The sequence below is a fragment of the Tupaia chinensis genome, unplaced genomic scaffold, assembly GCF_000334495.1.
Source record: "Tupaia chinensis unplaced genomic scaffold, TupChi_1.0 Scaffold000159_1, whole genome shotgun sequence".
NCBI lineage: Eukaryota > Metazoa > Chordata > Mammalia > Scandentia > Tupaiidae > Tupaia > Tupaia belangeri.
The window spans coordinates 5,282,446-5,294,585 of NW_006159630.1; the positions used below are offsets into that span (position 1 = coordinate 5,282,446).

The window sequence follows — 12,140 nt, forward strand, 5'->3', positions numbered from 1 at the left end:
TCTCGCTGAGCCCGGCGCCCGTGGCGGTGAGTGGGGCCGGGCTTCGGCACCTCCAGGCCGCGGCGCACCTTTTCTGGGGCTGCCCTCCCCGCCCCGAGCGCCGCACCCCGAAGCTGGAAAGGCACCCACAGCCCGCAGAGTGCCGCGTCCCCGAGCCCCGGGCTCCAGGGAGGGCCTCCCTCTCTCTGCAGCCGCCTGCCGCTGGCTTGCACTCCCAGAGCCGCGCACCTTTGGCGCGGTCGGTAAGAAAGCCAGGCACCCCTGGTGCCCTTAGGTGGCTGGTCCCTAGTGGACCTAGAGCTGTCAAGGCTCACGAGTGGGAGGTGCGCAGCCCCGTCTCCTGAAGGACTGGCTCTGGGTGCGACGTGCCCACATGCACGCGGGGCCTCTTCCTCCCGAGGAGGAGTCAGAGAATCTGGTTACTTGTCAGTTGGTTGTGGGCGACCTCTGCCAGCTGACTTTTTTAACTGGACAGTCTTCTCATTCCCACAGGATAATGTGGAAAGAGCAGATGCTTTACAGTTGTCCGTGGAAGAATTCGTGGAGCGATATGAAAGACCTTACAAGCCCGTGGTGCTGCTGAATGCCCAAGAGGGCTGGTCTGCGCAGGAGAAATGGACTCTGGAGCGCCTAAAAAGGAAATACCGGAACCAGAAGTTCAAGTGCGGGGAGGATAACGACGGCTACTCGGTGAAGATGAAGATGAAGTACTACATCGAGTACATGGAGAGCACTAGAGATGACAGCCCCCTTTACATCTTTGATAGCAGTTATGGTGAACACCCAAAAAGAAGGAAACTTCTGGAAGACTACAAGGTGCCCAAGTTTTTCACTGATGACCTTTTCCAGTATGCAGGGGAGAAGCGAAGGCCCCCTTACAGGTAAAGTATCTTGCAGTTGAGTGGTGAAAGTAATCTCACCTTCAACAGCATTTGTTAACAGCATTCAATCAGCTAACATTCTCCAAAACAGTGAGTGCTTCTCCCTTGGCTGGTGATTAAGTTCAGGGGCTGCTGATGCCTGCCTGGGCCCTAGCTGGAGTGCCACCTGGGCATCAGGATTTCTGAAGGCTTCCCAGGTGATTGGAGTGTGCAACTAAAGTTGAACCACTGATGAATATGGGAAATTTTAATAATCGAAGTCCAGCAATAAGCCACATCTGTGAATTTTTTTTTCCTATTAGGAGTCAATCTGTGCACAGTTCACTCAGTGTTTCTGAGTATTAGACCTTATATAGCTTTGAGAATAAAGATAATATATAAAACTGAAAAACTCAACTGTTTCGTGTATGTGTATTACATTACCCTTCACGTGCGGCTATTTCCATCCTTTAGGTGGTTTGTGATGGGGCCTCCACGCTCTGGAACCGGGATTCACATCGATCCTCTGGGAACCAGTGCCTGGAATGCGTTAGTTCAAGGCCACAAGCGCTGGTGCTTGTTCCCTACAAACACTCCCAGGGAGCTCATCAAGGTGACCCGAGAAGAAGGAGGGAACCAGCAAGACGAAGCTATTACCTGGTTTAATATTATTCATCCCCGGACACAGCTTCCAACCTGGCCACCTGAATTCAAACCCTTGGAAATCTTACAAAAGCCAGGAGAGACTGTCTTTGTACCAGGTATAGAAGAACAGATAGAAAATACTTTGTAAATTTTAGTAATTTGTCCTTTTGGAGCAGAGTTGTAAATAGAGGAGGCAAAAAAGAAAAATTCTTTTGCCTGCTGCCTGGTGAATGAACTGGCAGGAAGTGCGGCTGTGTTCTCAAGCACTCAGGGAGCGCTTGTCTGTTCAGCTCTTGGTAAACTTCATGTATGTCAAGGTCATACTGGGCTCTATCCCTAAGAGTTACCTAGTATCTTTGTATACAAACAGTGGCTCCTAGGAGTTTCTGTAAGTTGTATTCTTGATACATTGTAACCCTGGCTGGGTTGAATCCAAAAATAGTGATTTAGAGTTAAGAGGCAAGAAATCCCTCACCAGGCAACTACACTTTGATAGGCTGCGTGAGTGAAAGTGAGGCTATTTAAGGTGGGTATTCTAGAAGCTGATGAACTCTTTGCCTGTACAGTTTTGGTCACAGCTTTGATTAATGAAGGTTAAAAAACTTTTTTTGTGAAGGGTCAAGATAAATATTAGGCACCATGGAGCTAGCAGGTGGCATGCTGGTTAAGGGTGCTGGACTCCCACATGGCCAACTGTGGTTCAAGTCTTAGACCTGGTGGCTTGGTTTCTCACTTTCCTTCTCGCTCACTCACTCGCTCTGTCCCTCTCTGGTCAAATTAAAATGAGTAAAGTTAAATAATTCTTTTATATATACATATCAGGCACTGTGAGCCTTATGGTCTCTGTCACAACTACTCAGCCCTGCCCTGGTAGCGGGAAAGGAGCCTTAGGTAGTATGTGAACAGTTGGGCGTGTCTGTGCTCCAATAAAACTTTTGTTGACACATTTGCAGTCCCTGGAGCAGGACACTGCCCTGCGTTGCCCTCTGGGTAGGAATCGCCAATTTCCAGAGTCTTACAGTGATTGTACGTAGGACCAAACCTGTGTAACTGTTCCTTGGTTGAATTTCAGGAGGATGGTGGCACGTTGTTCTCAACCTTGACACCACCATTGCCATCACCCAGAATTTTGCCAGCAGCACCAACTTCCCTGTTGTGTGGCACAAGACGGTAAGAGGGAGGCCAAAGCTATCGAGGAAATGGTATAGGTGAGACGTTTTTCCTTTAGTCGTTTGCTTTGCTGCTGTTCCTACCCCAGAGATAAAATGGAAAGAGCCAACTGCTGTCCTGTCCTGTGCCATTTTGGGAGAGGCCAGGGCGAAGCTCGTGGGTAGAGGAGAGGGTCCAGGCAGGGCTAGTTCTCAGGGTGTTTGTCAGGTGGCAAGCTGAGACTCTGCATGTTCCATCAAAGCCGCTCCTCCGAAACATCTTAATTGGGATCAAACATCTTAATTGGGATCGTGTCTCCTTTCATTTGTTTTGTTTTTGTTTTGTTTTGTTTTGCAAAGCTAGCACTAGCACCAGCAGCCGTTTTGTTCGGGTTTGATTTTGGTTCATTCTTTTTCTTACCCAGAAGCATTGTTCCCATTTGAACTTTTACCTTCGATTCTGATGAGTGAGGTGACTCCCCTGGAGACTTAGCTCCTCTGTTTATCCACAGAACAGATACAGCACGGGCAGCGGCAGTGCAAGCCACCCCCAGCCACCCCGTGCCACTGTGTCCCAACTCTGACCTGGAGGGACCAGCTCTCGGGGTAAGAGAGGGATTCTGGCTTGCTCAGTGCTCAGCCTCTCTGCTGAGAGGGCCAGCGAGGGTGGTGGCTTCTGTTCTCCACGGACTCTCAGCATCTCAGGCCCACTACTCCGCCCCCCCAGGCCACTGTGCACTGTGATTGGTCACTCCCAAGGCCTCATCACAAGGCAGGGCTTTTGTCACTGGTTGTAGTGAGTGCCAGATAAGGTTCTTGAAGGGGAGAGCTGCTGCTCTTAAAGTCCTCTTCTGTTTTCCCTTTCAAGTGAGGGTGGTCTGTCTGTTTTGAGACCTCTCATTTCTTACAAGCCTAATCGTTTCTACTCTTAGAAATAGAACCTAACCAAACCCTACTCTGATCTTTAAGTGCTGTGCTGTGGAAAGGAAAGGTTTTTTAAAATTAGCTAGGAAAAGTTCAGGGGGAAAAACTAGAAAAGGAACTGTTTCTTCCAAGGGGAAAAAGGCTAAGGCCAACTCCAGAAAACCTACCCCACGTGTCACAGTACTGCTGGCTGCTTGGCACAAGTGGCAGGAGAGTGCCGGTATGGCTAGGGTATGGTTTTCCTTTCAGAAAAACTGGGGCGACGTATTAGAGATTTTGTCCCCAGCCTGGGGGTTCGTGTGCCCTTGCCACTGTATGGCACCCGATCTGGGTGGACACACCTGGCGTCTCTCAGGTGCTTCAGCTGTGAGTCTGTGTTGGTGTGTGTGGGTCTGCTGCCTGTCACTGCTCTGACAATGGCATTTCTTGCTCCCAGGATCTTGAAGCAAGAGCACCCTGAGTTGGCAGTCCTGGCAGACTCAGTTGACCTGCAGGAGTCCACAGGGATCGCCTCTGACAGTTCTAGTGACTCCTCCAGCTCCTCCAGCTCCAGTTCCTCTGACTCAGACTCTGAGGTGAGTCCTCACCTAGAGGTATCTGGATCCATCAGGTCCAGGTTACCCAGTTCATACCAGCCCCAACTTCTCCTTCTTCTGTCCAGGAAAAGAGTGTGGGTGTGTTCATTGTCTTCCAAGGACTACAACTGCCACCATTTTTGCTAAGGGGGACCTTTGCCCATCTTTTCAGTTTTACATGTGTGTGTGCATACACACGTTATTAAGAGAATCTCAGTAGTTAACGAAGGTTACTTGGGTTTTGGTGAGGTGAACACATGACAGAACACAGCTAGCAAGCAGCAGTGTCAGGATGCAAATTTTGATCCTGCTGACCTCAAAGCCCTAGAAAGAATCGTCCTCGTGGATGGTAACCTGTTAGCCTAGAAACGGGCCGAATCCAGTGGGTTGCTTAAATCTAGCCATAGTGCTGAGTGAGAGCGCCCTGTCCCTCAGCAGGCAGCATGTCTGCGTCTTCCTTCACACCATCTACCAATGGCGCCCTTTGTCTTGGGAAGAGACCTTACAGATGTTAAGTGCCGGGCCTCTTTGGTGGTACACATCGTGCTCTGTGTTAGTGGAGTGAAACTCTAATGAGTTTCTGAACACCGACTGTAAAATGTCTTTACAGTAGACATCTTGATTGAAAGCAAATAACCCTTCCTTTTGAGAACACTGGAGGGACCTTGGGCATCCAAGGGAAGATCGTGATTCTTAGGGAGCCAGAAACCTCCAACCAAGTGGCTAGAAAGACAGAAGTATGGGACCTTCACAAATGACTGCTTTGCTCCTGGGAGGGAATGCACGATATTTATGTTGTTTTCTGAGGTCAAGAGTTGCTTAATGAAGGGACCAGCAATTAGGGTAATGGCTATGTCGCTGGACTCCCATGTAGTCAACCGCGGTTCGCGTCCCGGACTCGGTGGCTTAAACTCACGCCGGGCGCGTGTGTGAGCGTGCCCAAGATCCCGAGAGGAGAATGGAGGAGAAGGGATTGCAACGTGGTCATCCCCCCTGGGGGGGTGATTTCTCGCTTTCTGTCTCTCTGTCTGTCTGTCTGGCGAGCGCACGTGCCCTATAGCAAAAACCTCTCCAAAAAAAAAGAGTTGGTTAATGAAGAGATGAGCTGCCTCCGGGTTGAATTCTTGTTTTCTCTCCTCCCATGTCCAGTGTGAGTCTGGGTCCGAAGGGGACGGGACGATGCACCGCAGGAAGAAGAGGAGGACTTGTAGCATGATGGGGAACGGGGACACCACATCCCAGGATGACTGTGTGAGCAAAGAGCGCAGCTCCTCCAGGTGACCACGCTCCGCTATTGTCTGTGTGGAAGGATGAGCTTGCGGCGAGGTCGGGGCCAGCCTGAGCCAGCAGCCTGTGGGTCATGCAGACAAGGGCAGGGCCCGCAGAAGCTAGAGAGGGAGGCTGCCCGGGAATAGGACTCATTCACTTAGCTTGCTCTGGTAGCTTTTCCCGCTACAGTTGCAAGTTAACCTTGTTTTATGCATAAAGGAAGAGTATGGGAGTGGTGCCAAGAAATCCTTTACGTTATTTAATAAAAATTGAATCCCTTTTATATCCTTGACATTTTCTTACTTTTGAGAACACCAGACCTTCCCATACTGCTCTTCTCCTTGGTATGGTCTTGGGGGAAAAGCAGTGACACCCCCCGCCCGATGTGTAGATGGCATCTGCAACATAGAGGCGAAAATAATCAGGAAAGCGGCCCACACCTTCTGAAGAACCAAGGCCTGGCCTCTTGGTCTTTCTCCAGCTTGCCATTGCTGTGAGTGCTCAGGCCAAGTCGGACAGCAGCAAAGGACTCAGTTTTCTTTGTAAAAGTGTAATCACATCTTCATGTTTTGTTTTGGATTTTGAAACAAGATGGGTTTAAATAAGTTGAAAGTTTCAAAGTCAGTGAGGCCATCTGTTTGTGTTGGGCAGGTTGATAGCCCAAGATAAAGTTTGTTACTCTGCATGCGTCCAGGGTCTCTCAGTCCCAGAGGTCTCTCTTCAGTGTGCTCGTTGAGCTGTGAAGTGAGGTTGTGAGAAGATAGTAAAATCCTGGTAGGGTCCTAAGTGTCCAGGGACCAGCACGTGACCACTACGGTTACGTCTCTGGACTCCCACGTAGTCAACCACGGTTTGGACGTGGCGGCTTAAAACTCATGGTGCGGGAGGCAGGTGGTACAATGGTTAAGGTCCTGGATTCCCACACAGCTGACCACGGTTCAAGTCCCAGACCTGGTGGCTTGCTTTCTCACTTTCCTTTTCTCTCTTTGTGTTTCTTTCTGGTCAAGTTAAAAATAATAATAACAAAAAATTATTTATTTAAAAAATAAAGCATTAAAGAAACAAACAAAAAAGCACACCAAGCACTTGTGCATTGTGCATTCCCAAAGTCCTGAGAGAATGGAGAAGGGATTGCGGTGTGGCCATCCCCCTTGGGGGGTGATTTCTTGGTCTCTGTCCCTCTGGCGAGCACACACACTATAGCAAATAATTTATAAAAAAAAAAAAAAAAGGAATTCTAAGTGTCTGAAGTCCTTGGCTGGTGCAGGTGATGTCCCTGGGGGAACACCTCCTTACAACTGAATGTTTTCTTAACTGCATCAGGAAGGGTCAGAACTTTGTTCTTTTCTGTGTATTTCTCCATTCTCTGGGGTCTAGCTGGAATTCCATGGGGAGATTCAAGTGAATTTATCAAATTAAAATGTGCTTTTCTCAACCTTGACTGTCCCTTCCACAGCCATACTCAAGTTTCTCTTCTCACCTTTCACAGTTATTTTTACTATTTTAGACTTGTTTCAGTACTTGGTCTACTATTTTATAACTCGTAAGAAGAATTTTTAGAGCAAGCGCTGCCAGTGCTTCGGTGGGGATCCCGGGGGTCCTGCTTGTGTTGCCTCTAACTGTGCACCCAGCCCACGGTCTACGTGCTCATTACAGGCAGTTGTACTTTCCTTGGCAGGATTAGGGACACTTGTGGAGGCCGGGCTCACCCCTGAGCAAATGCAGACTCCCTGAGGGGCTTCAGCGTGAGCTGTTGGCGGCCACCCAGCTCACTTCTCACGTCTTCTGCTCCCACCTCCTTGTCTTCCTTGAGTCTGGATCTTCCCTCTCTGGTCCGAGCTCCTGTGGATGGTCAAGTGCTGTTTTTGCTGCGTACTTTAGGTTATCAGGAAGTTTAGAACGGCCGGCTCAGTGAAATGCTGAAGCTAACGTGATGTTGGGTAAGGAGGTTCTTTGCTGACCCATTTAAAACCAAGCCAGTAGACCACAAGGCTGGAGGGGCTGTGACGTTTTTTCTGTCTTACTGTATCTGTCACCTCCCCGATGCAGATAAGGAACGTCCGCTGCCCGCAGCAGAGCCATGGAGGGTAGTGAGTGGTGTTGGTGTGTGAGAAGTCGGCTGTGCACTGCCCTCCCGTGGTCACCACTAGCCGAGATGCCCTCAGTGGCAGTGAGCCAGCCTGCATGCCTGCACCACCACCCACGGCCTGGGGCAGTCTTAGCTTGCTTTGTCTTGTCACCACAGAGAAATTTCAGGGCGGATTTTGTGGAGTGTCTTTTTGGGGTTGTGGTGGAGGGTGACACCTTGGGGTTGTTTACTTACAGAGTGGGGAAGGGGCTGGGTGTGTTCTCACCCCACAGTGGCACTTGGCGATTGGCGTCCTGGTGGGCCAGCCTGTAGACGAGTGGTGGCCCCTGCCGCGCAACAGGTGAGGCCTCTCGTCTATGGCCTGTTGACCCTTCTGAATAGCTCTGGTAGGATGTTGGGACTGACTGGCAGGTTATTTCTCTTGCCCTCTTGATCACCTGCTTGCCTTAACCTGTCCCTGAGTTCAGTTAAACTTCAATAAAAAATAAGAGAGGGCTTGTCACGGCCACAACCGGTCAGAAACACCTTCGGGCTTGGGATGCAAGTAAAGGTGTTAGAGCCTGGAGGGAGGGGGATGTGATAGGGTCCTGAGGTGCCACCTCTCACACCTCTCAGCGTGCTCCTGAAGAACACATAGTCCGGGGACCCCAGGTCTCTGCCAGACGTTAAGTTGCAAACAGTTCGTTGTTATTTCCTGATACCAGGGCACACGGCTTTTTCTCTAGAAGCCGGTCCTCTGTCATGTTGTAGTTCAGTTTTCTGTACCCTAAAATCCCCACTCCAGACGAGGCAGGCCTGCAGAGCCTCAGCTGCCCTCAGAGCCAGCACGCCTCACTCCTGCTGGGTCCTTGCTCCTCCTCGCCTACCAGAGGCTCAGCTCGGGGGCCCAGCCTGAGTTTGCTGTGAGTGCAGTCAGAGCCTAAATAAGTAGTCTCTTTGTAGTAATATTTGGATGGTGTTCCACCCTCTGCTTTCTAAAAAGACTTTCTTGTCATCATCAAAAAGCATTTTTCCTCTCCCTGGTATTACCACTAGGCACACTTGCCCTTTTTTCTTACCTTTCTCAGTTTCTGACCAGCTGCTTTTCTCTAAAACTTGTTTTAAAAACAGCCCCAAAATAGTCTCTTTGCCACTAGGGGGCATGGTGGGACATAGCAGCCAATGGCCTGGCTGCTGGAGCAGAAATTTGAGGCTAAGAGATTAGCTACCCAGTCTTCCTTCTCCAGATGCTAGCGGTGATTCTTGTTGGGTACACGGTACCCGCAGTACCCAGAAGCGAGGGCTCTGGCCCATCTGGTGTGTCCCACAGTCACTTCTGGCAGCCCCACTGTGGGGCCTGGGTGACTTATAAACCCTGCCAAAGAGTCAGCAGCCCCGCCACTGTCACCGTGCATCAGCTGAGCGCTCCATCCTGGAAGCACAGCAGGGATAAGTGGGGTGTGGCTAGGCAGTCAGGAGAGGCTGCGGGTGGGACCAGGGCCTCCGCCTTCTTCCCTTCTTCCCTTCTTCCCTCCCTGCTGGGAGCTGAGCCCCTACTGGGAGCCGTGTCACCAATAACAAGGGCAGGTTTGACATTAAGCTGCTTTCGGGGATTATTCTCCAAGACCACAGGTAATCTTAAAGCCATGGAGTCTTGGTGGGGAGGAGCAGGGTGGGAAAGAGATGAGTGGGAGGCCCAGGACCCTTGACCCAAAGAATCCAGTGCTGCACATCAGTGCTCCTGGGGTGACACCTTTGAGGGGAGAGCCACTGAAAACAGGTACTATCTCCATGCCCTTCCTGAAGCTGTTCCTAATGATGCAGACATTCGCCACACGCTGAGTCCTAGCGCTGCTCTAGGTGCCAGAGCTAGGGCAGCAGCATGCTCAGGGCCCCATCCCATGAGCTTAACACACGATATGTGTGCCAGTGGTCACGGGCCAGCGGTCAGTGTAGACCCGCGCCTGGTGTTTCTGTGACCGGAAGAGCAAGGGCAGGCTTTACCGAGAACGGGTCTGCTAGGTCTTACTGAAGAACATAAGTAACGTTACGGCTGTATGCTTACACTGGGACGTGACTTCTTTGTAAAGTAGCTAAAGTATTTCAACTGAAGAGCAGCAGGAACATTAGTTGGTGTAAGGGCTCTACAAAATTCTAGGTTCAGCCTTGGGTCTGGGAGTTCAGACACGAGTGTAAGGAGGAATGGCCGTTTCGCGGGAGGTGTGGAAGTGCTGTCTAGGAGGTAGATGTTGAGCACGCAGCTGTGGGTTCTTTAGGGGTGTATAGCTTTCCGCAGAGGAGTCGCCGTTGGTGTGTATGCTGTACTGCCGATGGCTTCTGGAGGGAGTCGCCGTCCTCCATCCGCACTGCCCCTCACTGGCTTCTGTTACGATGTGACATTAATGTCCCACTGTGTGCAGTAAAACTAGATGACTGTGCCCCAGGTGGTGGCTCTCCTCTGTCTTGTTGTTCAAAGACTTGAATCGTCTAGCCCCACCGACTCCTGGGAGGACGACTAGCCCTGGCCTGCCTCTCCAAGGCGACCGGCCAGGACAGAAGAACTGGGACTCTCTTCCGAGCGCCTGTGCCTCCTGAGTTGTCAAAGAGGACACTGAGCCGTCTCCTGATTCTGGGTCTGTCTCGCTGTGGGGACCGCCAGGAAATGCCTATGGGTCCGGATTGGTGTTTTTAACTTTTATTCGGGTGAAATTTGTTCATCATTTTAAATAAAGGAACTTAATTTGGAGTTATGGTTTTTGCATTGCTTTGTCCTGTTTCTTTTCATTTTCACTCATTGGAAAGTGGACAGAAGCAGTCTGTCAGCAGAACAAGACCCTTCAAAAATACACTCAAGACAGTGGAGTTAAGAGACTAAACTAAGGCCCAGCCCCTTGGCTGGAAGTCCCATAGTAGGGACTATAAAAAAGCCAGTGGCCGGAGACAAACCCTGCCCAATGCGTCAGTTTGGGGCCATCCTCGACAACTACCACTGAGGCGAACGCACTGCCTGCGACATGTGCGGCAGAGTGAAGCGCGGCCTCAGCCTGTAACCTCGCCAGGCTTGTCCAGCCAGAGCAGAGGAGGAGCCCACGGGGGCAGAGTTCTGGACTGTTGTCAGTGCCCCACAGTGGCAAAGCTTGCTTGGGCCTTTTCTTTTACTGGGAAAATTGGAAAGGAGGAGGGTTACCAGCATTTCCTCTCCCTAGGAGCTCACAAGATCGGTTCCTGACACTTGTTTCGCATTTGTGCGTCTCACTGGCATAGCTGCAGGCAGGCGGTGGAGTCGCCGTGCCCAGTAGCCATCTGTGGTCACTTGGGTCCTTTCACTTTGGCGCTGACTGGAGTGGACACTTTGCTAAGCAGTGCCCTTGAGCAGTTACTTCAGGTGATGTGCGCGGACCTCCCCGAGACTTGAGGCACTGACCTCTGAAGCAGACCTCCCCATTCGTAACCTCTTATACTCTTCTCAAGGACTTAGATTGGTTGATGGGTTTTTAGCACAAGCCTAATTAGGTTTCTGTGATAGTCTTCCAAGCCCCAGGCCAGAAAGCTCCAGCCGGTCTATGAGAGCTGCTCCCAAATTCCCTAAAAGCCTTAAGGCGGTAGTAAGCATCACTCACACTGCCATTGCACACCTCTCCGGGGCTGATGAGTTTCAGAAGCCTTATACGATCTTCCTTTCTTGCCCTGGTGCTGGGGATCCCGCTTGTCATTCCTGGAGCCCCTGCAGGAGCAGACTTAAATCTCCTGCGCAAAAACCAGCACTCTGTCCAGGATCTTGGTTTAAGTGGGTGGCCCCAGGTCCTGCAGTTTTCTGAGAAATGCTAAATGATCCTAAGCCAACCCCAGAACCTGTTCTTTACCACCTGCCTTTGTGCTGGGCACAGCGCCCCACAAGCTTGACTGTTTAGAATAACCAGAGTGGTTATTTGGCTGGGAGAATATGTATTTGGTTATAACATACTTACCTCAAACATGACAGTGCTCAGTTACAGAACCCTGGAAGGATCTAGACAAACAAAGATGGGCTACCTTTCCGTCAGGTCACCCACCCTCCACCCTCCACCCAGCATGAAGTCTGGAATTACACAGAGAAGGCTCAGTGGGGGAACCTTGACCCAAAGAACCCCGAGCTGAATTCCAGACACAGGGCTTAGGGGAAGCCACGTTGCAGTGAGGCCTGTTGAAGGCTGCTGCCCCGGCCCAGCCACATCTGGAGACGACCTCTGAATATGGTTGGGGCAACCCTGAGTCATCCAAGCCCTAGGGACGTGTTTGTGAAATTGGCAATGACTGAAAGTGATCGGGCTTTACATCTTCATTGTCTCACGTCTTCATTGTCTCACGAGGCAGGCTGTGCTGAGCCTTCCTGCATTACTCGCCCTCAACCTGCACTTGCATTTCCAAATGCTCTCAAATGACCCCAGGACGCCGGAAGATGGCAATCTCAGGGCACCCGAGTAATGAGTATTCCAAGCTGGTTTTCCAACAGCCTCAGCTCAGGTAGTCCAACTGTGCCCCAAAGCATAAGGCCTGCCTAGGCCCGCCTGTGCATCCCCAGGGGTCAGAGACCTTGTGCCCCACCATCTGAGTCACCCCGGGGGCGGGACCCGAGGCGGAGCGCCAGCAGAGACTCCGCCTCGGGGCGGGG

At 51.0% G+C, this 12,140-nt stretch overlaps 1 protein-coding gene across 5 annotated transcripts in view; it reads left to right on the forward strand.

Annotated features, from left to right (window-relative positions):
* The window catches only part of JMJD6 (jumonji domain containing 6, arginine demethylase and lysine hydroxylase), an 11,131-nt gene extending 1,065 nt beyond the window's left edge, over positions 1–10,066 (forward strand). The window contains exons 2-8 of one of the 5 annotated variants that reach the window (XM_006145734.2): positions 493–881; positions 1,335–1,621; positions 2,578–2,675; positions 3,171–3,259; positions 4,014–4,152; positions 5,302–5,429; positions 7,100–10,066. In XM_006145734.2, coding sequence (XP_006145796.1) covers positions 493–881; positions 1,335–1,621; positions 2,578–2,675; positions 3,171–3,259; positions 4,014–4,152; positions 5,302–5,429; positions 7,100–7,136 — 1,167 coding nt within the window. In that variant the 3' untranslated portion in view covers positions 7,137–10,066. Of the gene's footprint in view, positions 1–492; positions 882–1,334; positions 1,622–2,577; positions 2,714–3,165; positions 3,260–4,013; positions 4,153–5,301; positions 5,705–7,099 lie in introns of those variants that run through there. The other 4 variants (XR_003548967.1, XM_006145736.2, XM_006145735.2 and 1 more) reach the window with 4 other exon arrangements.
* The last annotated feature ends 2,074 nt before the right edge of the window (positions 10,067–12,140 follow it).